Source organism: Motacilla alba, chromosome 1A (genome assembly GCF_015832195.1).
Source record: "Motacilla alba alba isolate MOTALB_02 chromosome 1A, Motacilla_alba_V1.0_pri, whole genome shotgun sequence".
Taxonomy (NCBI): Eukaryota; Metazoa; Chordata; class Aves; order Passeriformes; family Motacillidae; genus Motacilla; species Motacilla alba.
Window position 1 is genome coordinate 33050320 of NC_052031.1, and position 27423 is coordinate 33077742.

General features: G+C 41.8%; 1 protein-coding gene across 10 annotated transcripts in view; it reads left to right on the forward strand.

Annotated features, from left to right (window-relative positions):
- MSRB3 (methionine sulfoxide reductase B3) overlaps positions 1–25714 on the forward strand; it is a 102812-nt gene extending 77098 nt beyond the window's left edge. For 7 of the 10 annotated variants that reach the window (XM_038155590.1, XM_038155587.1, XM_038155595.1 and 4 more), the window contains one exon: positions 1068–3549. In XM_038155590.1, the coding sequence (XP_038011518.1) occupies positions 1068–1232 (165 nt within the window). In that variant the 3' untranslated portion in view covers positions 1233–3549. Of the gene's footprint in view, positions 1–1067; positions 3550–6411 lie in introns of those variants that run through there. The other 3 variants (XR_005259211.1, XR_005259212.1, XM_038155589.1) reach the window with 3 other exon arrangements.
- The last annotated feature ends 1709 nt before the right edge of the window (positions 25715–27423 follow it).

The following is a 27423-nucleotide window of genomic DNA, read 5'->3' on the forward strand; positions in this document are numbered from 1 at the left end:
TTTCTCATGGCAGGCTGTAAAAATGAACTTGTGGAATTCAAGTGACTAATTACAAGAAGTTCTTATCCAGATAAATTATCAGCCATAATGTGCAGTGATAGTAATCCTAATTTTTGAATAAGGATCAGCAGAGTTAGCTTCCTCAAAATATTGTATTTGTAAAGCAGTCCTTGTAAAGCAAAGGACTGTTACCTTTCTTACAGACAAGATCAGTAGTGTTCACCCTCAATAGCACTGCAAGTATTTGGATCTGATTGATACAGTGCAAAAGTGGCAGCAGACCATTTGTACTTTCATATTCCTTACAAAAAGCAAAATTCAGCATCATTTATAATACTCCCAAACAAAGATTATTAGTTAAGAAATATTTTACACATTGCACTACAGGTCTTTTTTCACTCACCTGTCCCTATCTTGTGTGTACTATAGAAATTATTATGAGATGAGTAGGTTGAGCTCCTCCAGGGGCAAGAAGTGCACCCAGAAGGACCTTGATGCTCACAAGAGTGCCAGGCTATAGAAAGGGAAAAAAAAAAAAAGAAATGTGAGAGCACACTCCAAAGAATATCTTTAGTGCTTTAGGTCCTTGCCAGGATCACCAAAGGGTTTAAATTTTTTTACAAGGGGTGTAGCAGATGGTTGCAGGCTGACTAAAGCCCAGAGCTGAGGCTGTCCCTTTCTTACACAGATATCCTTACAGCAGTAAGTGAAACATGGGCGGTGCTGTCCTCACCACTGTGTTTTTAGCTGTGCTCCTGCCATGAAGTCATTACAGAAACAGGCAGCTCCTCAGACATGGTGGGCCAACCAAGCATACGCAGTGGTGTGGCAGGAAACACCCTGGAAATTTGGGCTTGTAGTCTTTGGCGCCTGTGGTATCTCAGAAGATCAGCTTCCTGGATCACTACTGTAGATAAATGGAGATTGTAAATCCCACTTGAAAGGGCGATGTCGGCACCAGTGGCTTCCTTGGAAGCAGCCGCTAGTCATTGCTTAACAGCGCAGCGACGCCACCAGCGAGCGAGTGGCACACAGGCACAGTGATACTCTGTTGTGTTTTGTTTCAGTGTGGGGCTCACCTGGGGCACATTTTTGATGATGGTCCTCGCCCAACTGGCAAACGGTACTGCACAAACTCTGCTTCATTATCTTTCAAGCCGGCAGACAAGAACAACCCTGGAGAAGGCAGTGTTAATGACAGTCCTGCCCCAACAGGCAAAGCTGAGCTGTAGGATGAAGCAAAGCCTGCAGAAAACTGCGTTGATCCCACACAGCTTACAAGGAATGTTCTCTAGTTTTCGAGTTGCCTGCTTTCTTATATCCTAAGAATGCTCAAATGTATGAAAAAGCATTTTGCACCATCCTTCTTCTTCCTCACCTTTTCAGAACTGAGGCCTTTCCTGCCAGTGCATTTACTGTATAATTGGATTGAAAAATGTATTGACTGAGTCCACAGGTTTTCTTTTTTTTTCTTTTCTTTGAGATTGCTTTGGGGAATCTTTAAATTGAGAGGCTTTGACATCATTAGTTATTAGTTTCTTCTTAATGCTGTGTTACTCTAGGTTTACACACTATTCCTTTTTGAGTGGGAAATGGGACTTGTGTTTATCTCCAGTCTATAGGAAACTTCTGGGCATAAGAAAATCCTGAATTCCTAGCACATCTCTGCTTTGTTCTGACTTGTGAGGCATGCAGCCTTTGGTCATATGTATCCAACCATCTCCCAGCGTCAGCCGCACCTTGCAAAAACTTGTAGTTATGGCTGTTCCTTCCCAACTGAAAGAGATGGATGAGATGTTAAAAGCATCCTTTGGCTAATTTACTGCCAAAATTTCAAGGATGTGGCTGAGAGGATGTAAACATTGTCTCAGCATCTGTGTTTCCCCTTTGTTTAGTATTTAAATCAAGGTTTCAACTAGTAAGGGTCACTTTTGCAGGCTACTAATGAGTCGTTGTCTGTTTGTGAGGCCTATTCAACAAGTGTAAAGCAAATCTGAAATAAAGTTGAAATCTGCAGGGGGTAATTATATGGGCAAGTGCAGAGATAAACTTGCAAAGTGAAGTAGATGAAGGATGACACTAGGCTCTTTATCTTGTCGGTTGCTACATGAATTGAGAAACATGACAGTTTCTGCTAGAGAGAAGTTTAGGAATGAATGCAGTAGAAAGAGGGAGACCCTCCTGACATATCCAGTTTTAAAGATTAGCTGGACTGGATGCATACTGCATACAAGATCCAGTCTTTAATTTGTGCAATGGTGATGTAGTGGCATGAGTGACAGTGTTGGTGTAAGAAATTAATTTGAAAAAAGTCTGTCACAGTTCCAGAAATTTTCATGTAGCAAAATTCACTGTCTCATGAGATATTTTTCACAGCTGCTTTTCGATTTTTTTGAATAACACTTAGAATTGTGCATAATACTATTCTTTAAGCTATACTACACAGATTTGCTACCACTTTGCCTTTAAACACTGAGAGGCTTAATGAATACGGTATTTATTTCTACTAGCAAACTTTGTGACTAACATGTTTGGATCCAATTTTATTTTTAGTAGGAACAAAGCAACCACTGATTTTTATGGAAGCAGGATTGAGGTTTTTATGTCAGTGATAATAAACATATTATCTAAAGTTCAAACACCCTTCAGTTAAAATATAGCTACTGTGAAAGCATGTGGAATGGTCATAATTGCCTTTTTTTTAGCAACATTAGAAAGACATGAAAAAATATTAAAAAGGCAGCATCTATAAAAATGTGGTACGTAAATGTGGTTTAATTTCAGATTGCCGTTCGGTTTAAGTATTATCAAATTTCAGTATATTCCTGCCTTATGTTAAAGAAATATATTACTTAAGCTTCAGAACACAGTAATGTATGCTGTCCTACAGGAGATTTATTTTTGCAGGATATGGAATGCAATGAAATGAATCAATATGGTGAGGTGTATGTGATCTCTGGGAGTTAGATCATTTAATATAGGAAATGCATTGTTCTTGTGCACAAGCTATAGCACAGTGCAGTGCAAGGTAAGATAGATTTCCTTTTATTGCTCTTAGAAGATGCTAGTAAGGGCTAGTATTGAACCCTCGAAATTTGGCTCAGTCTGGTGATGATCATGACAGAGGAAACATGGGAGCTGAGCACAATGTATAGAATAATGGAATATTTCTGTATGTTTAAATTTTGCACTCTCTAGATGCTTATAAAAATTGAATGCAAACTGTTTAGAAATAGCAAACTATATTTTCTAATATCTCTATTTTACTCAGATGTTTAAATAAGATACCTTAAAGATCATGTAAGTCACACGTTATTTATATATTATATATATATATATAAAATTGCACATGTTTTTTATATATATATACGTACACACACATATATTATTTGAGTATAATTTTAGCCTTCTGTACCTTTATAATAACTAAAACCTTTCCATAAGAGGGTTCAATACTTTTAAGAAATCAAATATACATTTTTCAAATCAAATTTGTTTTCATATATTTGCTGTACACAAGTATAAAATAAATTTCTTTATAAATAATTCTGTTCTGCTTCCTTGTTTATTTGGTTTTATGTCACATTTCTGCATCCTTCACTGCAGGGTGTCTTAAGGAACTGCTTTTACTTTGCTTTCCCCTGACTTACTGTTAATATTATACATTCAGTGCCTTATCTCCAGCAGGTTTCTGGCAGGGACACACCACTGCAGGGTACCAGGTATCCTTGCACCTACGAACTTTCAAGAGACTATCACAAACACCCAGGCCTCAGCAGAGCAAGGAAATATATAGAGAAAGGCTCAACTTTAACTTAGCAGAAGTTTTAGCCTCTTCTGAAAGATTCAGTGTGGGATGTGGTAAGTTGCAGGCAAGCATGTCACAGGAGCCCTGCAGTGCCCAGGCTCCATCTGCAGTGGAGAAATGTAGCTGGTAAGTTGGTTTCTACCAAAGTTTCATCTCCAGGGATGCAGGTTGGGAGTACTAGTGCACAGGCAGCAGATTATTGCCACTTGGTAAATCAGCCCTGCAGCAGGTTTTAAAAGATAGGTGAAAGGGAGGGGTAGGAGTTGCAGGCTGTGTTTAAGCTGACTTCCATGTGTATGTTTGGGGGAACCAGAGAGTTACATTGAAATTAAATCCCCTGCTAATTGTTCTCAAACATTGCCAAGTGTTTAGATGACACACTGAACACCTGTTTACGAGTTTAGTATGATCCCTCTTAGTCCAGAAATTAATCCCTTGGGTCTCTGTGTCCCATCCATCCACTGTATTTCCCACTCAAAACTGTAGTAGTTTGATATGTCTTAAATGAGGTACTAACTTGTACCCACTGAAAGGAGAGGCAGAGCTGGATGCCTCGTGCTGGCTTTGCCCTGTGCTCCCAGCACAACCTGGCCAGTCTGTCAGCACCCAGAGGTGCTGTGCTGAGGCACATCTTCAGAGGCATTCATCCTTTTGCCAGTGCTGCCCTGGCAGCAGACACGGGGCATGGCTCTGTGCTCCAGTCTAGCTCAAGGTGTGCTGTGTCTTGCAGTGCGTGGTGTACAGTTTTTCTTAACACACATGTGTACTCCACCACTTCAAAACCAGAGAAATTTCTAGTAAGAGATACTCTCCTAGCTGCTCCTGGTGTTCCCCAGGGTGCCCCAGACACAGGGTGGGAGAAGCAGTGGTGGCAGAATCAGCTACACAAGGCCATTTAACCATCTGCTTTGAGATTCTCTTGTTGCTGTAGCTTTCTGCCTTCCATATATAAAAGGCACTTGAATCGTAAGCCTTTTTCACAAGCTCTGTCAGGTCTCATACACTAAAAAAAACCCCCAGGGTGTCTATATGAAGTACTCAAAACTGAAGCCTTACCACAGTGACTACAGCACGAAAATAAGGCAGCATCATAAATCAGGGTTTCTGTTGGGGTGGCGGCATTGTCACAAACATGACGCCGAATGTGGATGTGAATGTTGGTACTCAGTTGTACTGAATGGTCTCAGACTTATTTCAGTTAACCTTGTTTTGTAGTCCATTTGCCCAATCGAATTTGTGTTAGACCTTCTCTGACAGAATTTGGGATACCTATTCATTTTTTCTTACTGTTCATTCTGTTACAAAATGTCTGTGCTAATGTCACTGCATAGCCAGCAGTCTGCTTGTCCTTTACCCATGGTCTGGGAGGGAACGGGAAATAAGGATGAAAGCAAAACAGAAGTTTGCACTTTCTGCATTATAATCAATGATTTTATAAATATACCCACTTTTTAACAGAATGAATGGCAGAGTATTCAATGGCACCAGAAGCAAATTTGTCAGCTTCCAAGTTCAGTATGACAAAATGTTGCTTAGCACACAAGGGAATTGGACTAATACTTCTTGTTTTATTGACTATTAAAATGAGGCCACCTACAGGTCCCACAATAAACCTGCAAAAATGTCTAATCCTGCATATGTGAAGACCTGCATTCCAGTGTGGCTTGCTCCCACTTTGTTGTAAAGAGAAGTCATCCACCACAAGGCCTGACTAGGCTTTTCAGACCAAAGCCATGGCAGCAGACAACAACTGTCTTCTTTTTACAGTCGCTTAAAAAAACACAAAGGTGAGGTACTACCTGCAAACATGCCCCAGCGAAATCACTGGAATAGCCAAACCCCAAGCAGTGTAGGCAGGTGACACTCTGAAATCCCTATACACAGGCTACCAGTGTAGTATTAAGTGCACTAAACAAAAAGATGTCCACTATGTCCACATATTTTTGGGATCGGAACCCACTTGAGCAGCCTAAATTAAGCAGGAAAAATACAGAAGCCTTCCCCAAAGACCTCCTAGGACTTGTAGCCAGTCTTCTTGGACATCTTGCTTAGCCAATATAGCCAGCAGAAAAGAGAAACAGTTCCAGAAAAGAAAAGACAACAGGCTTCCATTTTCAAAGTCCTGTTTTACTCTTGTTAGACAGCTTGCAAACAGTTAAGACATTTCACTCTGCAGATATCCAAGCCAGTGCACTCTCAATTTTTGCTCTTTGTAGTTTTCCAGACAATGGCACATTATTATTTTCTTTTCACTGTGGAATAAAAACTGGCTAAACTGTTGCTTCCTCTTGGCTTAGACCTTGTACTTCTCACTTCTTGTATGCCCAAGTGAAAGGAGTATCTGCTTCCCAAAATACAAACAATTGCCTGTTGGCAATATAAGAACCATGACAAGTTGTATGTGCCCACCTGCTGGGAAAAGTAGCAGTTATTTGGAAAAGCAAATAAAATACATCTTTGTTGGCCTCTTAAAGAGAACAAGTTGATTTTGTATGTGGGCTGGGTAATGTTCGTGTTTTTCCAGGCTGCCCTAAAGCCCTTTCTCTTACATTTTGAGTATTGTCTTGTCCAGTTTACAACTTTATTTTTTTTCTGTTTCATAGAAACACAAACATCTGGAGAACATCCTCAGGTATAACTGCTGGGCAGTACAGAAAATATCTGGTGTGATCTAAAACAGCTTTTTCTTCCCATGAAAGTACACGTCTGGGACTGGGAAATTTCAAAGGTCAGTAATGGTGTAGAGATCCTTTCACCTCCAGAACTCCACATTTGCCCTAGGTCTGTAACAGCCAGCTTCCCTGGTGATTTCTTAGCTGTTCGCTGATTTTTTTTGTGAAATTAGTTGCTGCTGGGACCAGTTCACAGAAATCACTGTGGCAATGATGCTACAGCTGGTGAGGAGATTGAATTCCTTGCTGTAAGAACAGTTGGTTTCCATCTAGAGATCTGTCAGGAGATGGAAGGGTACATGGACGATGGGAAAAGCAAAAGAGGAACTTGGATTTTGCCTCATGCTGTTTGCACCTCTGACTCACCTTAAACTGCATGGATTTCCATCATGGAAATGGAAATTTCCACTGTTTAAGATAATGTTTAACTCAAGACAATCAAAATAAGACAGACTTGTGAAACCCTGTAAAAATAGGTCCTAATTCTTAACCTCATTCTGGTATGTGTCTAACATCACTTACTTTAGTGAAACAAAGCTCCTATAAATCTGAAGTGATGGAAAGAACTACTGGGAAAGGTGTCTCAACATACTTGAGATAAAATATTTTCAAGAATCCTTAAAATCTCTGACAGGAGGATGAGGCCTTTGGAAAATCCTTCTCCCTAAAATAACCAGAGAATGTAAGTCCTAAAAGCCATGGACCATATTCTCAAAAGAGAGGTCTGTACCACCAAAGCCTGCACTGCTGACTCCTCAGTGAGCCAGTGCCCTGGCTGCATCTCTGCATGCACCCCCACTGCTCTGTTTTCGTGCCTTCCTTTACAAGCTGCATAAGGTAGTTGCAATCACAGTATTTTCATACACTTTTGTTGCTTGAGCCATGTCGTACTGGATTTGGAGAAATGTGATAATTTTATCTTGTTCCTAGTTTGAGCAATTTCTAGGGGAAAAAATCCTAACAGCTTGTTTTTCCCCCCATAGCTGAGAGAAGTCCAAATAGTATCTGGAGCTTGTTGTCTTTATGTTGTCAGCTTCAGCTCTGTGGGCTACCACCAGTCCCAGCAGTCACCAGTGACCATGAATTCAGCATTCTCTGTTGATAAATTACAATTTTATCTTTGTTTGGCTAGGGCTTTTAGTAGCCTGCCAACTCAAAACCGTTGCCTAATATATCATTAGAGGGCAAATATGTTCCTGTGTATGTCTGTGGCATATAAGCAGCTCCTACCACAGCCTGGACATTCCAGCATCCTGCTGAGGAAGGAAAGCAGTGCCTCAAATAATTTAGACTGCAGATTTTTCTTTTCAAATGAAATATTTTTTTGTTTTGCAAGGTCAGACACTTGGGGCTGTTCAGGTCACAAGACGCCAGAGACTGTTTACTTTGGAAAACAAGGACATCCACGGTGGGAGGTGCTTTTAGCAACAACCAAATCTGGTGTTTTAAACCAAACAGAAGCCTGGGCAAAGGCCAGCTTCGCCCATCCTTACTGACACCATGAAATCAAGGGAGAGCTTCCAAGAGCTGACTGATGCACATGCAGCCGGGATGATACTTGGTATTGTCACTTGTGAACTCAAGTACCTCAAAGCATGTGGAAGATCCTCAGATGAGAGGAATAAATATTTTGTGTTGACTGCAGTTAGTGTTCACAGTGGAAAATGATTTCTTGATAGGTTAAGACAGTGCCCAGTAGTGGGTTTTATCTAAAAGCATTTTGGTCATAGTGGAGCAGCATTTTTCCTATACCCAGATGCAAAGTGAGAGGGAAGGTTTTCCACTTTCCTTTGGGTATTTTATTTCATCTTTCAGTTGGTTAAACTATTCAGGCTATGGAGATTTCTAAGATTCAGATTTTCTTCTCAGTCACCAGTAGAAAAGGAGAATAAATTATTCTTTGATAAGTTGATATTGGGTGGCAAGAAAAAAATATTTTGTGATAGGTTGCTGCTATTAGCACAAATGGAGGCACTTTTAGATACAGTTTTGTATCCCTTGTGAAGGGCATTGCAGGGCTGAGGCTGACCAAGCAGGATGCACAGCTTTGCTTCTCCTCGCTAACTGGCCAAGCCTGCTCTGTCATAAAGTACAAGCATTGTCAAATCTTTGCACAGCTTGGCTGAAAAGGCACGGTCTCCTATACCTTATCAAATCCGCTCTGGAGAAAGCATCTGTCTCCAAGCATTTCCATCCCTCGCTGGGTGGCCATACATGAGTTCATATATACTGTTTAAAAATGTATGTGTCTTTCTGAATGTGGATTTTTTTCCATCGTAGCTTTTGCGCCACAAACCACAACTGCCATAGATAAATACTTTACCTCTGTGAAGACATTTGTTTCCTGTTGATTTTTAATTAGTAGATACATTCCACCGGTCAAGTTAGAGGGCAAAAAAGAAAAGTAAATTTTAGAGGATTCAGCCTATTCTTAACCAGCATGGTATTTAGAAATGTTAAACTGCAATAAAAATCCACATCTGTGTGGACTCACCTAGAGTTTCACAACAGCAGTGAGAATAGGGCACAGGGCTTCCAATTTCAAATGTCTTCAAAACATCCCTTCAAAGAATCTCTATTAGGTGTTAGGAGTAGAACCTGGGGCATCCAGTTTCACAGTTTTGACCATTTAAGTGAGATGAATAGAATAGGGTTGGTTTCAGAAATGCACTGTGAATGGATTACTGTTTTAGCCCTGAAAATACACATTTCTTCCAGCAGTATAAAAGTGAGGGGAGTGTTTATGCCACCAGTGTAGGAAACACACATCTCTTTTCTCCAGTGACTAAAGTAGACTAATGAGGGCTATCAAACTTGCTAATGACTGAAGGAAAGTCTTTCAATGCCTCACACTGGTAAAATCTAAGCGTTTTCTGCAGCTTTACATCAGATTGACACCAGTGTGGAAGAGAGGCAGCATCAGTGTACCGCAATAGTCCATGTGCTCTTTATGGCAGAGAGTGAAATCTGGAGGGGCAAGCGCTGCAATCCCAGGAGGCAACTACATGAACCACCAAAGGCATACCCAGTTACCTTGAGCCTAATATAGCAGATATATTCAAATTGACTACATTTAAAACCACTGCTGTTCCAGACAGAAGCAGTGTGAACTCTTTAGGGATGGAAAAATGGGCAAAATGGCAGAGCTGAGCCACTGGTCCAGGGACCAGTGCTATGAGGTTGAGAAATTGCTCATACAGGCAGATCCCAATGAGTCACTGACTTCTGCTTTCCAAATGCCTCCTGGCCAATGCATAATTTTAGTGTGTTTGTCATTATATAGAGATAAATCTGAACTCCATTGCACTTGATCAAGCAGCTTGCCCTTATCAAGGTCTGTGGGACGGGCAGTCAGCTGTTGGAGACCTGTTACAGAGTAAGCCTGGGATTGTTCACAGGTTGGTACTTAGAGATGCCTTCGAATCACCTTGGGCAACCACTATTTTTAAAAATACAGACGTTACCTAAGAATATTTGTATTTTGAGAGAAACCAGATAACTGGGGGCAAAATGCTCACCTTCAGCTCACAAAGAGTTTTCATGCTTGAGATTGTATTACAACTTCGAAAATTCACAGCAAAGGCTCCAAGTTTGTTTGAAGACATGCATGAAGAATTATATGGTGAAACATTTCATTCTGGCTGTGAAAAAAGTTAATTCAAAACAACTAAAACATCAGCCATAAAGATGTAGAACATTTTTCAGGAAGCCCTGTCCACCTTGAACTAATGTTTTCTTAAAAAACAGCCTGCCTGTAATAATCACTGTTATTGAAAAGACATCCCAAGGTTGCTGTATGGAAATATGTTAAATACGTTCTGAAATCCAATCTAATATAATTTCAACATTAGAGCTCATTCATAATCCTGTATTAAAAGCCTATGCAATTTTCATGAAATATGTCTGTCTGTGTAATCATGAATGCTGAATATTGTCATGGCTTTCCAGGAATTTTCAGCTTCAATGCAGAGGAAAGAAAACTCTTCCAACTGGACTTCTACACCACTGAGAAGAAATAACAATAACAGCTCTAAATGTAAAATAAACATTTCTGGAAAAATACTATCTTTTCAAAGAGGCTGTAGTCTGAATTTCAAGCTACTAGTAGTATGACACAGAGGCTTCGAAGATGCCTGTGGTTACAGCTCCTTGCTTTGTGTGGCACTGGGGGCAAACAGTCCCAGTAGAATCTGTTTACTCACACCTAGATTTACAAAGTGATTTTTCAGATGGAGTTTCTTAAACCTGGTGAATATTTCTGCTTTGAATCGCTCGTTTACAACTGGATGCAGCTGTTACTGTGATCAAGTATTGCCAATTCTAATTGCCCAGCACCTCAAATGCATGGGTGGAAAATTAAGAGAATTTTCAGCATCACCATATGTCTGACGTGAGTACACTAGCTGCTTCTCAGGAATTTCTCTGTGTTTATAATTTTATAAAGAATCAAAGCTTATAAAGTTGCACTTGGATATACAGAAGGGGTGAGGAGTGGGAAAATTCTTCTTCTCTCTCTAATGTTCCTATTCACTGATGGCTCTTTGATATTTTTCCTTTTTATGAGCAACGTTTTTTATTAGTGGAATATTTCTGGTTCCGTGGCATAACTTTAAAATGATAGGAAAAATTATACAACTGGGATCTCAATTATTCAGCACAGCCATTTTAATCCTTCATGTTATTTGATCCAGTACAAGGTAATATACATCTTATTTCCAATTAGAATACAATTCTCACTATATTCATCATCTATTGATGTCTGCTTTTCCATTTGCCAGAGACATGAAACTCTGTGATTCAAAGGGTGCCATTCAGCCTACCCTACCTGAGGACAATTATGTAGTGTCAGCAAGGCTGCCTGTAGGTTTGATGCCTGTAGCCTAAGGCAGCTGGGAGCTGCTGTTGCTTTCTTTCCTGCAGAATTTCTCACCAGCTGACAGCGTATTGCAGAAATGGTTCCTCCGTGCTTCCGCAGCCCGATGCCATTTGTATGAGCAATACTGCAGAGCACATTTGTTTGAGGCTCCTCAGCTGCATGTGGCAAAAAGATCACTTCTCGTGTCTGAGGGCCATATTCTGCAAACCCCTTCACAGTGCTCTGTGCTCCATGACCCTATGCTTTGCTCTCCCTGCTGTCCTGGGATAAATTCTGCTATCAACTTCAGCAAATTCTTCAGAGGTGTGTCCCTCAGACTTAATAGGTGTGTATCCAGCTTTAATTGGTCAGGAAGCATGGAAAAGACTTTGTCCAAAGAGGCTTTTGTGATAACCACCTTGATGCACTTGAGAGATTTCATGCAGACTATCAGTCTCCTAGATTTTAAGGTCCCTTTGAAAGTAGGTTTATCATTGGTCTTTTGGTAGCATTAAGTATGCTATAGAAAAAGATGAGAGAAGACAAAGACTGAAGCTCAGCTGCAGAATACTCAAAACTCAAGAAAAACCTTTAAAAAAAGGCCTGTGTTGGAAGAGGAGAGGGTCTATAGCCAGCATACCTGTGAACTCAGAGGTGAGGGCGGGAAGGCAGGGGACTTTAAACAGTGATAAGATTCCTGTGGCACTTCCCTGCAATTAGAGTCAGCCCATTCTCATTTCTAAATTTTTTAATGTGCTGAACTCCCAACGTGATTCATGTAGATCTGAGCTGAGAGCAAAGCTATAGCATTGAAATGGACTAGTGTTTTCTAGGTCAGGGTTAACTTCAGTTACAAAATCTTCCCAAAAACTACTCCAAAGCCATTTAGACCTGGTAGAATGGTGGCAAACAGTGATCTTGTGAGGGACCATGTCTAAGCTAAGAAGTCACACAAATGCCCACTTCTTTGTATACAGCAGGCTTCATTCTATCAAATGAACAGGCTGATTCCCACTTATGCAGCTGTCAGAGTGAGGTTTTAACTATTTCTGTCTCAAACCTTGCTTCTTTGTGTCCAAAGTATCCTGGCAGATGACCAGAATACTGTAAGATTATGTTGAGAAGATGGATAGGGGACTCTGTTTCTTCTGGCAGAAGAACTAGAGGGATCCAATGAAATTTCCAAGCAGGAGGTTTTAGAGGAAGCAAGAGACCGAACCTTTCTGTACAACACTGAGTTACTCTGCTGGGTTCAGTACCACAGAATGCTATGGGATGCATGCTTTGAACTGGCTTTTTTTCAATTCATATTTTTATTACAGGTGATAGATGTCTGAACTAATCCAAATGCGTGGTGTTTTGCAAAGTTATGGAAGAGCATGACCTCACAAGTTTGAATTTTTGTAATGATTTTCCATAGCCCTCTTTATAAACTGCCCCCTTGCTAATCTCAATAGACAGCCAGCTCCAAGATTCATGCTAACATTGGAAAAATTTTAGTATCCTTAAAGACACCTCCTTGTAGGGGCTTTTGCAAGCAGATCAAAAGGCAGAGCTATATATTTTTGCATAATTATTTTACAAGTGTTATGGTGAAAATACTCTTTTTTACTCTAGTGATAGTGAAAAGGGGCTTAATAGCTGTAAAATTACATAGCATTGATGTCCACATTTACACAGAGAACAGCTGATATTTAACTTATGATTGTACTGACCAGGAACAAGCAATTTCCCTGTGATGATGCAGCCAGACCATGTGCAGCCTCTAAAGCTGCAGAAAGCAGCCAGATCATTTGAAAGGTGAATTAATGCATCCCTTAAAAGTGCACATCCTCCAAAAGCTTCTGCCCAGCAGAAGGCAAAAGCAGCAAGCTGCCATGTGCTGCTGTTTCTGCAGGATGAGTAATCCCTGCTGCTCAAGGCATCCATTGGAAAGGCTGCCCTGGAACAGATGTTCCAGGAAGGGGTGCTGAGGATCAATATTTTTACAAATATATTTCATGAAATATATTTTACAAATATATTTCACTTTTTGTAGAGAGCTTGGAGGTTGTCCTACAGATAAGCATTTCTTTGTAAGGAGCAAAGGAAGGAGATTTCCTTGGTCTAGACAGAGAACAAGGATGACCATCAGTGGGGAGAGGACAATGATCTCTTACAGCATTTGGTGTACTTAAGTTGTGGGTCTGAACCTCATGCTAGGATTTCACACTTCCCTAAGATGCAGTGCATTTAGAAGCAGGAGTTCTTCAAAACATGTTTTAAATTATTTCATTCAAAACTTTAGCAAATACAGATGCTCTTGGGCATTGAATTGAATCTGCAAGAATGGGTGAAGAACAGATAGAAAGGAGGAAAAAAAACCATCAGGGAACAGAGAGACTCATTTAATTTATGTAGGAGGAAACTAAGGTACAAAAGCAGTTATGAGTGGTCTGAGGTTAGTCAGAGAGAGGGGAACCTTTAACTCACCATCCTTGGTTTAGTCCCCAGACAAGCATGGCCACACAGGAGACCCTCGGTTCCTTGCTCTGGATGCTATCCTTGCTCCCCTGCTACTCAAAGCTGAGCACACAGATGCTACCTGAGCTTAGAGGAAGAAAGAAGAAGAAGATTGCAGGTGCAGGTACATGTCACAGGTGAAAGTGATGGTGGGTGGTGGGGTGGCTTTGGGTTTGGAGGGTAAATACATCTATGTCAGGTATCAGAAGTTACCAGGGGGTAACTATTCCAGAGGGGACCTCCAAACTGCTGCCATCATGGGCTGTGACTTAGTAGCAGTAAGAGTTTTTTACTTCTCACCCAGTAGCCCCAGGGAGGCATCCAAACTGTTGTCATAGAGCAATATCTTGACTACTCCATGGAGGCCAAGACTCTCTGGTTTTGACCTTTTTCCTGCCAGGCATATGTCCCTCTGCCTGTCCACTGCATTTGCACTCAGACATTGGCGGGGGGTGTTGGCTGGTCCGGGGTCACCACACTGCAGAGAAACACGCTCTGTCGGGTCCAGAGCGATGTGCTCGCTTTCATCGCTGTGTATGTGTCAACGTGTCACTTTAAAGTAGTTCAAGTAAGAGATGTGGGAGAACAGATGAGGAGAAGGGAGGCAGGAAACATGTCATAAATCCACAGTGAGAGGGACTCTGAAGTAAGAGAATTAAAGACTCTGGAAAACACATAAAAATCTGCTGTAGAAAGGGCACTGTCAATGCATCCTGTCAGTGTAGTTTGGTTTTTATTTCCTAGTGTGCAATATGATATAAAAAACGTTCACCTTTACTAGATGATCCATGCAAGCCCATATTTCACATGAGATTTATTTTTCATGTGAATAGGCTTGGTGTTTCCAGACACTGGTGGATATCAGTCGCCGTCCTATAAAATGAGGCCACCAGCACCTGTGGTCTCCCAGGGACTGTCTCTTCCAAGTGCTGCTCCTCACACAAGGGCCACTTCATTGTTTCTGTTTTGTGTTTAAGTAGAGCTGAACTGAGGAATGTAGAGTTGAATAAAAATAATGGAAAAAGATCAGACTGAAATTATTGCCCTCCCCCCAAAAAAATCCCACTTGTGCAATCATCAGATATGTGAGCTTTGTGCTTTCTCATATTGCTATTGTAAAAATAGAAAAAAAACTTGAACCCACTCAAGTATTACAGAAGGTCTCAAATACTACAAAGAGTTTCTATAGACTTATGTCCCACTGCAGGAATTTGAAATTCCCTCAGCACCCAGAATATTAAGCAATCTGGGGCCTGTACTTGTAGATCAAGATTTGTGAGAAAGGAACATCCTGGCTTGGCTAAAATGACTGATGAAAAGAAAAATTGCCAGTGCAGCAACCACCAGCCTCTCTGGCAGCCAACTATTCTCATTCAGCCATCCCCACGACCTTCGCAGGACATAACATGTTCAACATGGGCAAAAGGCCTCCAGGCTCTGTCTGAAAGACTCAGTGATGCTAATGAACAATGAGGAGGAGGCTTTACACTGTGTAACCCACTTTAGGCATGATGAAAAATCATTTCTTTTCAAAAGTGTGTGAACTGGGACAAGCCAGACTGAGAGGAGGACCTCTTTCCGCACTTCTTTCCTTTGCCACTCTGTACCTCCTTTACTTTTTCCTTGTCCACACTGCATAGCAGCAAGGACACATTCCAGTGTGTCCTTGCTGGCACCTGATTGTGAAGGGTCTATTGCCTGGCAATCCTGTATCTTCATGGTATTCCTACAGACTGAAGTGCTGTGCCATGGGGATGTAGATAAGGAAGAGACCATTGCACTAGGACTTCCCTGTGGGGAACCATGAGCCAGACAAGCACATTGCTTCCTTCCCTCAGCCCCCCATCTTACTTTAATTTTTTCCTTCTAGCACAGCTTGAGAGCTATTGCTGCTGAGACTGCATTTTCATTTCTTCTGTTTCATTGCTACTCTGTGCTTAATGTATTAGTGGTGTGAAGTAGAGAGGAAGGAAACAGAAGGGAAGCACAAGGAGCAAAGTAAACATCTTCAGGGAGGTAAAGACTGCACAGAAAAACACTTACTCACCCTTTTCAGACAGGGATTTAACATGCTCCAGCTTTGCATGACAGTCCTGTGTGCAGGATTGCCCTTCCAGGCTGTGCCAGTAGCCATGGGGGTTGCAGAGCCCCATGAGTCAGGGTCCCACACCTTCATCCTTTATCATGCCAGCCATGTGGGACCTGCTGTGAGGCATTTGAAAAGTACAGGCACTCTGTCTTTTCCCCAGTAGTGGGATTTTTGGAGGAGCAGTTTTCTAAATGCTATGGCTCAGAACCCGCCGGTAGATAAGACTACTTTGGCTTACAGCCTTCTGGGGACAGAGGTGATGTCCATCCCACAAAATCCTAAGATGCTGTGAGAGCAGGCAGGGCATAACAGACCCCGCTGTTATTTGCCAGATTCCCAAAGTCACGTTGTCTCTGTGTGCAGAAGGACACACAGAGTCTCTAGCCTCGGTTGTGATGAAGGACAAGGTCAAGCTGAAGTTTCCTTTGAGACAGCCAGCAACCCCATGAGCCCCCAGCCTGGCTTAGGGACACATGGCACAACCCCACAAAGCCCTCTCACTGCTTGTCTGGGGAGTCTGTGGTCCTCTGCAGAGCAGATGCATGACAACTGATGGAGAACAATGTTATCATTTACTTGCCTGTTAACCAGGGAAGCGGGTAACTGTAGTGACCATCAGCAGAATAGCCAGGTTCAGCATGGGCCACTGTTATGGAGCTGTGTGTCTGTTCAGGTTCATTCTGCATTTCCTTCTCATTATTGTACAGCCACTCTGGGTGGGGGCTCAAAGTGACTTACTCCCTTGCTAAAATTACAAGCATCTTCAAGTGCTGCTCTGAACCCTCCTGCCTGTTGCCAGTGCCTGGGTAGTGCTGTGATATTGAGAGAGCCCTATTTCTGCTTCATCACAGCTTGAGGCCCCACTAGCAGCATCCACACTTCTAAAATTTATCATAGCCTTAAACTGGAGGCATAGGCCATCACTGGCTTATTTTATGTTTCCTCTAACCTCTGTATTTTGCAATGGCTACAGAAGTGTGTCTGCTTCAGTGTTTGTGAACTAGCTGTGCTTCATCCATGGGAGAGAAGCAGATCTAGCATGCAGACAGCCACTTCCCAGAATCTTAACAGCTGCTCAGCCCAGATTTCACCCTGATTTTTTTTCTTCAGCTTTGATGATGTGATTGTCAAGTAGCAGCGTGTTGCTGCTGCACCTGTGCTTTGGAGAGGAGCACCCGCTGAGTCTGGTGTAGGGAGGCCATGGGGGCTGCAATGGGCACGAGCAGCACCACCAGTGACTTGACACGGGCTGACACCTCACTGGTGCAACTTGGTCCAGCTGGGTGTGGTCTGGGAGGGCAGAAATCAGCCCAGTACCCTGGGGTGCAAGCTGGCTGTGGGGCTGTGAATGGAGGGGCACAAGGCAGAGAGCTGCGGTGGAAAGCACAGCCTCTGTGGATGCACGTGGCTGAAAGATGAAGATGCCCGGTGCAAGAGCCGTGGGAATCGCATATGGAAAGAGGGGATGGTCTGGTGCAGGAACAACAGTACAGAGCCTTTGGGGACACAGGGACAGTGGCCAACCCAGGACACCCAGCTTAACAGGCAGCCATGGCGAGTTCCTCGTGTTGCCACTGGCCGAGTGGCACAAGCTACATAAGAAAAAAGATGTTTTTGGAAGCAAGTAAAGAAATAAGTGTTTCCACCACTGGCCCAATCGAGCTACCCCAGGGCACCATACAGTTTTTGGTTAAAATATGCACTAAACAGAATATGCCATTGTCCTTACATGTGCATGCCCAGTCTGTGGCTCCGGTGCAAGAAGGGCTGTGGGAAGAACAGGAGGGGTTAAGCTGTGCAGCTCCAAACACTGCATCCTCAGAAACCGGCAGGAGGAGTAGGGGGGACCTGTTCCCCTGTGAGGCTGGAGCAGCTGTAGCTGAGGGTCCTGCAAGGGTCCTGTGGGACTGGGGGCTGTTTGCTGACTGCCGCCCCCAGCCCCTTGGCACACAGCCCAGCCCCAAGACATATAAACCAAAGAAGCATAAACAGATGATCACATGAAAAATATATCATGATTAGCCAGATAGATCCCAAATGTTTGTTCTATAAACTGCAGCAGGCAGCACAAGTGTTCACTGCAGCTGTAGTATCTCATCTTATTTGTGTAAGTGTGCCATTAAGCTTAGACATGGGCAAAATAATCTTTCATTGATTCTCATTTAAGAAGCTGCTTTAAAGATATATTATATCAATGTTTGATTCAACCCTTTTGCAGCTAGTATTATATCGTAAACTGCTTCTTGCTTAATAGAAAATCTTTGTGCATTTTTTTCTCCTGGGTTACTTCCTTTTCTCTCTGAAGCCAGTAAAGTGGTTTGTTTTGTGAATGAAAGCTGGATGCCTTTAGCAGGATGGCATTAACACTGACCTCTGCTCATGCATTGAATTCCTGCCCAGTGGGAGGCGAGTTGGAGGAAAGGGTTAGTTCATTGATGGTCAGAACCTGCTGAGAGCAGGACTGTTAACCTGCCTGGAAAGGGAACTGCTTAGAGGGCTTTTCCCTTTCTTGGATTAGCCCAATGAAGCCATCTTTCTCTCTCTTTAGTTTTAACCATCTGCTGGAAAGATGGTTCTGATTCATCTCAGCTTGGTAGAGAATATTTTTGTATATATAAAATGGCAGTAAATTGGGGTGTGGGGTGTGGAGGAGGCATACACTTTAATTTTCCTGTTGCTACTTCCTGTATCAGAGAAGGCTATCTGAATTTCACAGCATGAAATATTTAGCAAGGACAATTCAAAGAAATCAAAACCAAACTCCTTCAGGCATTTCCCAAGAAGTTTAGCATGTTTTATGCCCCTTGGATCTTAAAATGCATCCTGTAAAAAGGGTAAGCAGGAAAAGAAAAAATTTTGTGAAGCTGATTGCCAACAGCATCTTCTGACAACCAGTGCATGAGAGTTGTTCTGACGGAGACTGGTCTATAATTTATAATGAAAAAGTATTGTGTAAAAATAGCAACTTTTCATTTGATAGTTTTATCTGCTGACTGTGGTGATAAAACCTGTGTTCTGCTTTATTTAGAGCTAGAGAGGACACAGAGTGCAAGTCAAAACCCAGAAGGTTCACACAGGACAACTGTAAGCTTTTCTTTCTTTTTTGTCTTCTTTGTCCTTCAGTGCCAAGGGAACATTTGGAGAATCAGCTGCATCTCTGCTATTTTTTACACAACCAGCAGATTCATTAACTAATCCTTCTTCTCTTCTCTGTCACTACCAGATTGCTTCAGGTGTAGGTGGAGGAGCGACTGTCCTGAAAGAAGAGGGCATAGACCAAGTCAAAGTTTGGCCATAGCAACTAGAAACAGAACATCTTATTTTAGCTCCCCCACCCATGTCAATCAAGAAGAAATCCATTGAAGCATCAAGAAGAAATCCATTAAAGTCAGTGGAATTGCACTGGCACAAGGTTGCTTTCATTGAGATTAGGATCTAACTTTGGTGTCTGTTTTATTTGTAAATTGAGCAGATAGAAGCCACTGGGAGATCATTAAATCGGAACTCAGAAATTTTCATTTCCACTTGTTTTTTTTTGAGTAAAATCATACTTTGTTATCCTTGCAGAGTCTACAAGGACTAGTTTGAGCTACTCTCACCAGCTAAGACAACACTTCTTCTCTATAAGGTGAGCTGAATAAAGCTTATCGATGTAGTTGTTTCTTTTTCTTTTTATTCACCTCCTGACCTTTAAAAATTACTTTACTCAACAAAGGACAATAGGGCCAATCCAACTCCCATTAAAGACAGCAGGAGTCTTTTCATTAACTTCAGCTGAAGTTGGGCTGGGCCCAATAAGACTAACTTTAAGAGTAAAAAATAGCAACTCATATAGAGCTTTATCTTGCCCCCTGTGGCTTGATAACTGACCTCCCATCATGTTCACTGGGACAGGATCAGGCTTATAAAGCCAAGTAAAACTATTACAGGCCTAATCCTATAACCCAAAGATTATAAAGTATTTGAATTTCCTCTTTTTAATCACACTGGAATATTTGAGAACTATTCATGACTTTATGAATAGCGAGGAGCTTCCAGCTGAACAGATTGGATTTTGGGTTGCTTTATGCCCTAGAGTTTTCTGGTTTTAAAATAGGAAGATGACAGGGGTAAGGGGCTGAAAAGATAACCTCGTGTAACTCCTTCATTCTTAGGTGCTTTTTTTGCTCCATGTTCCTACACAAGCACATTCTACTTGCCAGGTCATCCCAGCTCAAATCCTCTGCACCATTTGGTTTCCCAGAAGAAAGTGCCACTGGTCTTCTCTTCCTGCTTGTCTTAGATGGAGCAGAACATCATCCAGAGGGTTAAGCTGGGGCAGGGTTGCAATGTGGATGCCTCTTGGTCTAATGGGAACAGGCAGACTGGTTTTTGTTACACCTTTGCCCCAAGACATTCAACATTTGTTTTCTAATTAATGCTTAATACTGCAACACAGGGAAAGTTCCAACAACTCACAAACTCTCAGCGTATGATGTGGATTTTGCTCTGGATGTGACACAAAGCTGATTTTTTTCTCTTTATTGGTTTTTCATTTTGCTCTTTCCCCCTCCCTTTATAATTACCTACAATGAATCTACATGGAAAACTCTATCAAACACACTGATTTGTTTCACCACCAAGAGAAGCAAGGTCATTTGGCAGCTCTGTGAACTGTTGTAAAAAGCCCACCTACTTGGTAGGTTCTTGTATGCTTTATTCTGGAGACTCTAGATCACAAATTTTATTTTTGTTAAAAATGAATCTACTCACTGCCATCTGTGGGGAACATGTTCTGAAGTCAGAAACAGCAGAACAATTTGTAGCAGCCACCCAGGGAAAGGTGGGCTTGGTGACACAGCCACACTGCAAGGCAGGATGCAGAGCTGCAGCAAATGCTGTTCTACCCTCAGCCCTGTGTCATAAACCCTTCTCTTTTTTCAGCAGAATCTAAATTTACACCATCCTTTAAATATAGACACACAGTGTATTAGAAAGAGCTCTCAGATACCCTCAGCTTCTCCATGCATGCAGAGGAAGAGCCCCCTCACTCCTGACACCATCAGCCCTGGTATTCTCTGCGCTCACCCAAATGCACTGCAAGCATCAACATCAGTCACTTCAAAGAGCTCTTTCATGTACCACAAACTTTTTTATCCAGAAGGCCCAAGAAAAAGGCAGATCTGGCTGTGTCTGGCTTTATTCGGCTCGCCACTTGTGTGGCCCCTTGGAAAGGTCTCAGAAGATTGAACAAACTTTCCATGCATTTTCAGCAGCAAGTACAAGATACAAAGCTGTTTCTGTCACTTGTTGTTAGCAGTGCAAGGTAATTAATGGCTTTGTGTTGCTCTTGGGGGTGTGTTGATGCTGCTGAGGGAAGGATCCCTCCCCCACCTACACTGCAAAGTCCTGTTCCCTCATTAGACAGTGCCTGGAGATGGCTAGATTCCATTCCTCTCTGCAGAGGCTCCTTCTCACCTCTCAGGAGGGAGCCTGCCAACCATGCCAGATGAGGCTGCACTCATGGCACCCTCATGGCACACTCATGGCACCCTCATGGCACTCAGCAAGAGGCTGGGACTATGCCAAATTTCACCATATCTCTGGGAAGCCTCCTGCAGAGAGTCAGCTCTTCTGGGATCAATGTTTTAATGAGGACAGCACAATCCCATTTCAGGAGTCTGTGTAGGGAAGCCTGATGAGATGAGCAGGCCTGTCCCACCCTTCCCAGTCCTGTGGGCAGCCCTTCTGATATCCTATGCAGCAGCTGAAGGAGCTTACCCAGCAGTGCCCCTTTTGGGGAAAACTGTGATTTTGCACATCTCAGATGAAGCAGACTCACAGGAACCTGTCTGCACCACACAGAAAATCCTATTGTCAGATCCTTACTCATGACAAATTGTGTTTGACAATGTTCAACATCGTAGGTCTTTTCTGCACAATTCTTACTAACTTCATACAACAGGCACCTAACTTCAGGGCCCTAATCACTCCCTGTTAGCTCTTCTGTCATCTAGTTCACTCTTTGAAGAAGCCCTTGTTCTCTGTTAAGAACAGAGAAAACCCACCAGAAATAGACATCTGATTTGGAGAGTTAGGTGCCAAAAGTCAGTTGAGATAAACCATTAAAAAAATTTCTCATTAGGCTTTTTCCCAGCCGTTTAGTCTCCTGTGAACAGGAGATCTGATTGGAGATAATAGCTCACTTTCTTCGGAATCTTCTGATGAATTCATGAGAGCTGATGCCATTGCTTACCATTCAAGTGGCACCTAAAGCAACAGTTGTTCTTAATGGTTTATGTAGATGCAAATATTCTGGTGGATTCTCTGGAATCTCTGTGGGGGAGACAAGCCAGATTCTGCACTCTCTTGTTGACTAGAAGCCAGGAGAGAGGGGAGTGCACATATCAGATCTGCTGCATATACCTTTGTTGGCCAAACAGGCCATACAGCCAACAGCCTGTTCCGTGCTTTATCCTGCTTTTGTTGCCAAATGAGAATGGCAAGGCATATAGCAGGAGGCTGTATTCTGCTCTCTTGATTCTTATTACAAGGTTTGAAGTGTTTTGTTTATATGCTCAGAGAACAGAGGCTGATTCTCTTCATGTTTGTAATTACTTGGTTATTACTGGCAAGAAAGTTTGTTTTTCTCAACTAGAAAGCAATTGTCTGTAGCCAGTCACATATAAAAGACTTCTGCTACAGTTGTATCCATTTCTCTGTTCTTTGAATATTAAGCAAAAGTAGGAGCTGATTCCCTAGAGGGTATCTCTGCTGCTGCAGACTGTTGTGTACTTACCAAATACATTGATTTTCTTTGGACCCAAAGATACTGCCTTTTTTTTTTTTTTAATGGATTGAATGTGACTGCATATTTCTAAAATACACAAAGGTGGAACAACCACAAATGTATAATTAATGAATTGTTCTAGCCATATTTACTACAGAAGTTACCAGGGCCTTGGGTGGAAAACATAAAAACATATCCCTCCTAGTCTGGGCATGCCAACATGTAGTATATTTTCATTAAGTTACATGATATTAATGTTTTCAGGAATCACTTGAGTTCTTCCACTCTGCCTGCCAGAAGTGTTGCCCAAATCCATTCCCTATTTAATCGTGAAGGAATGCTGTTCAAAAGATTTGGGGTCAGAAGTGCTCAGTAAATCAATCCAGATACACTCCTAATGAGTGGTGAATTAAATAGCATTTGCTTTAGGATCAGAGGTCCTCCTGGGAAAATATTTTTTATTGCTAGCAGGATTGTTCACTTGCAGGTATCAGGAAGCTGTGAGTTAAGGTCTGCTAGGAAGCTCTACAAAAGAATCTGTGTCTTTACTGAACGCATGTGATTATGTCCAGACAACAATGATAAATAGGTGAGACTCATCCTCCACTAGAATACCCTGTTTCCTAAATTAAGGAGGAAGAAAAATTTTGTAGCTTCAGATGGGATAAAATTATTCTACATTTATATCTCTAGGTTCCTGTCTTTCAGACCACAACGCAAGAATTTAGAACAAGGAGTGGGAAGAAAACAGCTGACGTGGAAAAGGGATATTTAGAGTCTGCACTGGCCAGCAGGAAAGGCAGCTCACTGTAACTACTCCAAGGAGTCTCTGCAAGGCTGGGCAGGACATTTTTCCTGTGATGGGGCATGAAGGCTGGAGAGGCCAGAGCTTTTTGCCACCCTATGAGACCATATACAAAATTGAAGGCAAATTATCTGAAATGGGAAGGATGTTTCTTGATGCAATGTTTAGTTTATTTCTAGCCTTCCATGCTTTTGAAAGCCGGTGTTTTTTCAGAGCATTAGAAATTAATAATTCCAGATTTCTGCCACTCTCACTTCCCATCACCACCCTTCTCTGAGTAGGCTAACAGGTTCACTAGTGCATGTAGGCAGCAAATGGATATAAAATGTCCCCATGCAGCCCAAGTGGCATCAGCAGGAGCAAGTGAGAGTCCCTGAAAAAGCAGGAGAGGATCAGGTAGAGACAATACCTAGGGAGCTACACTTCATGCTAGGAGAAATTAGGAAACACATGCATATAATATGACCATCCATCATCATTCCATATTATCAGGAAAAGTGTAGCCAATTCCCTGTCATGTTCAGAGAAACACAGATCCTTTCTCTTTGCATTTTTATGTTTTTATCACACATTGCTCACTTTACATCACATAATTTAATTTCATTCCTAGTTTAAACAGACAGTCTGGCATTGCATTTTTTTGTCACAGTACCACATTTGGACACAAATCCCCCACAACACAGTGGGTAATACACAATCATGGAGGGGAAACACATGGATGAGGTGACTTCCAGGTGAAGGATGTGGGTAAAGATATTTGAAATATCTTTGTAAGAAACAAGGGCTTTGAAACCACGGTTTCCACAGAATATTTAGCAATTCATGTTCTGGGACTCAGATTAAAAAGAGATTTTAAAAGAAAGTGTAGGTCAAAACTTGGCATGCTGTTTCTGTGGAAATGCTGACATTTCCAGACAGTTTCTTGTTCCGTTCTGTATTGGAACAATGCCTAAAAAAGTTCTACCTTTCCAGTGGAAATGAAATTCTGACAATATTTTGCTCTAGGAAGCTCAAAACATTGTTTTTCACCTTTTCTAAAATCAAAGGCAGCAGAGGCATGGTCTTCTCAGGTAGCTGCCGTGTCTGAAGTGCAATGGTGTCAGACATGACTCCACAGCATTTCCTGGATGTTTCTACGATGTGTGGAGCATAAAAACTCCTCGGTCCCATTCTTTTTTGGGCCTCCAGACTGGCCATCAGCCCTGCTGTGCTGCAGGGCCAGGGAGCTGCAACCCTTGAACTGGAGTTGGGCATCAGCTGCTGCCAGAGAACACAACCTGCGAGACTGACAAGAAGACTCCAGCCTGGGTATGGCAAAAGTTTCCAGAATTAAAAATATTTTCATGAAACATTTTGGCTTTGACATATGGCCATGAATCAATCACCAGTTCCTGACTAGTTATGAACCATATAGGTTTGGTGGGTAGTGAAGAACATTATGGGTCTTGGATAGAAGTAGTGGCTCTTATGCCAGTCACCAGTGGGAGAACAGGATTCTATCAGAGAGATTAACCTGTGCAGGAAGTAAGAATTATCTTCAAAAATCCTGAGATGACCCTGTGGATGTATACAAGTCCAGGGAATGTCACTGCTGGAAGTATGAGTTTGCAACTCATGTGCAACAGGAGAAGGACTGAAAAGCTGAAACAGAGCAGCCACACTAGAGTTTGGGTTATTTATGTTGGTTAGTCATCTACATCTTTTCACTGGTTTAGATCTCACCCCCTTTTGAAAATGGGTTTTGGACTCATAAGTTATCTGGGCACTTTTAATAGTTTTATCTCGAATTAATAACTCTTCCAAGAGTAACTCCAGTATTTGCACATTCCCTATTTTATAGTAGATATTATTTATCCCCACATATGTCAGTTCAGAAGGACAGACCTTTCAGGAAAAGATGTGGCTTATTATACAGCAGTGATGGATGGTTTCTTTATAGAAACCACTTGCATGTGAGAGAACAACTGTTGTGTATTAAATACATTCCCTGTATTGTGCATAGAGTTCATACCTGTCATTGAAGTAAAAATCCAAAAGGGAGGGAAAGAGCAAGAAAGCTTATAAAAGTACATTACATATCCACACAAATATCAAACAGTACACCATGATTTTTGTTATGACAGTGAGCATCTATGGAAGCCATGATGATGCAGTGCTTGAGAAACTTGGCAAATGCACTGGGGTGCCTGGGACGTTTTGTTCCTGTACTGAAGAAGGATGAAAACAGCATATGGAGGGGTTAGTTACTCATAAAACATTAATAGCTGGAGATTTGCCAGATCATTATTATTTTTTTCTGGGAATAGTATTAGGTATTATTCAAGGAGATAAGATTTTCTTTCCTTATGTCCATACCAGTTCAGTATTGGATGGTGAAACACATACCTAGGGGATTACAGGCCCAGAAAACACCTTTTCCAGGAAAACAATCTGAGTGAATCACTTCAGACAAAAAATGTGTTGAAATGTTAAACAAGTGCTGTCTTGATTTAATGTTCTTGTTAATTATATTTAAAAAAAAACCCTCCATGAACATGCAGACAAGTTAAGACTGATATTGTTTTATAGAACTAAGGGAAACAATGAAACTGGGCACATAACCTCAAACTATTCTGAAAACATATAAGGAAAAAAAATGGTCCTGTGTTATTCTGAAGAATCAGAATTGTCTTAGCCTTGTGGTTTCTGCTACAGGCCAACTAACAAGGACACAGCTGACATGATCTCCAGGTGCCAGAGTTGTTTTCAAACCTGGAGCCAGACAGAATTTCTCTGGACATGTGTTGAACCTCAGAGACAGCACAGCTTGGCCGCGCCCTCAAAATGAGACTCATCCCAATGTGGAGATTGCCCAAAGACACTCCAAGACATGCGAGCATGTAGTTTATAATGCAATTGAAACATTAACCCATCACCCAGGCTCTCTGCACACTTCCTCATTTAGTTGTGTGAAATTGTTTTTAAGATCCTTCACATGGTGAACTTCTTCCCTGAATTCTTCCCTGAATTCCCTGAACTTCTTCCACCCACAAAGTGGAAGGCAGTAAGAAGATTCTCTTGCCTTCCCTTCTTGAATGGGTTCCCTGCATACACATATGTGTGTGTGTGTGTTTTTATATTTATATTTATATTTATATTTATATTTATATTTATATTTATATTTACATGCATATCCTCAAAATGGGGACTGGGAGATTTAAAAGGGCAAAACCTCAACACTTGTTTCTGTTGACAGGACAGGGAGAAGAATAGCTGAGCTGTTAGAACTCAAGACAGACCCTTGCCAGCAGTAGAGGAGCACAAGAAGCTGACTACACCAGCTAAGATTTCTTTGCCAGTTCTAATTAAGTTAGGGAAATTTATTTGCTGCAAAAATTTGCATTTAAAAGTTGAGAAAAAATTGTTCTTGTGTCCCACAAGAACCAGGGGCCAGCAGACATAGGAAGAAGAGTAAGATTTGGGCTAAGATTTGAGTAAGAGAGCATGAGGAAAGGGGGAGAGTTTCTGGGAAGGAATAGCTGACTAACCAGGTATGTCTCTAAGAGACACTGTCATGTTTCTTCTCCTTATTTAAAAAAGCTGGAAGACTTTGGGGATGTTCTGGGCAGTGAGGTGGTGGTAGAGAAGAAGTGGTGAAAACAAAGAAGACTGGCGGCAGCAAGTATCTGGCAAGGTAGTGTTAGGCTGAATCTAATAAAAAGAGCATCATAGATGTCTTAAACCTTTCTGCCAAGCCATAAAAGTGATTACATTTCTTGGAATATGCTGTAATCTTCCCTGAATCTGCATGCATTTCAGGTGCAGGACAGCAACTTTCTCCCTAGTTTTCTCTGAGTCTGGGAAGATTCACCAAATTTTCCAAGCTGTTTTATAGTTTTTTTCTTCTTTGTTTTAGTTCTTCTAGTAAAGCTCATTTATTTAAG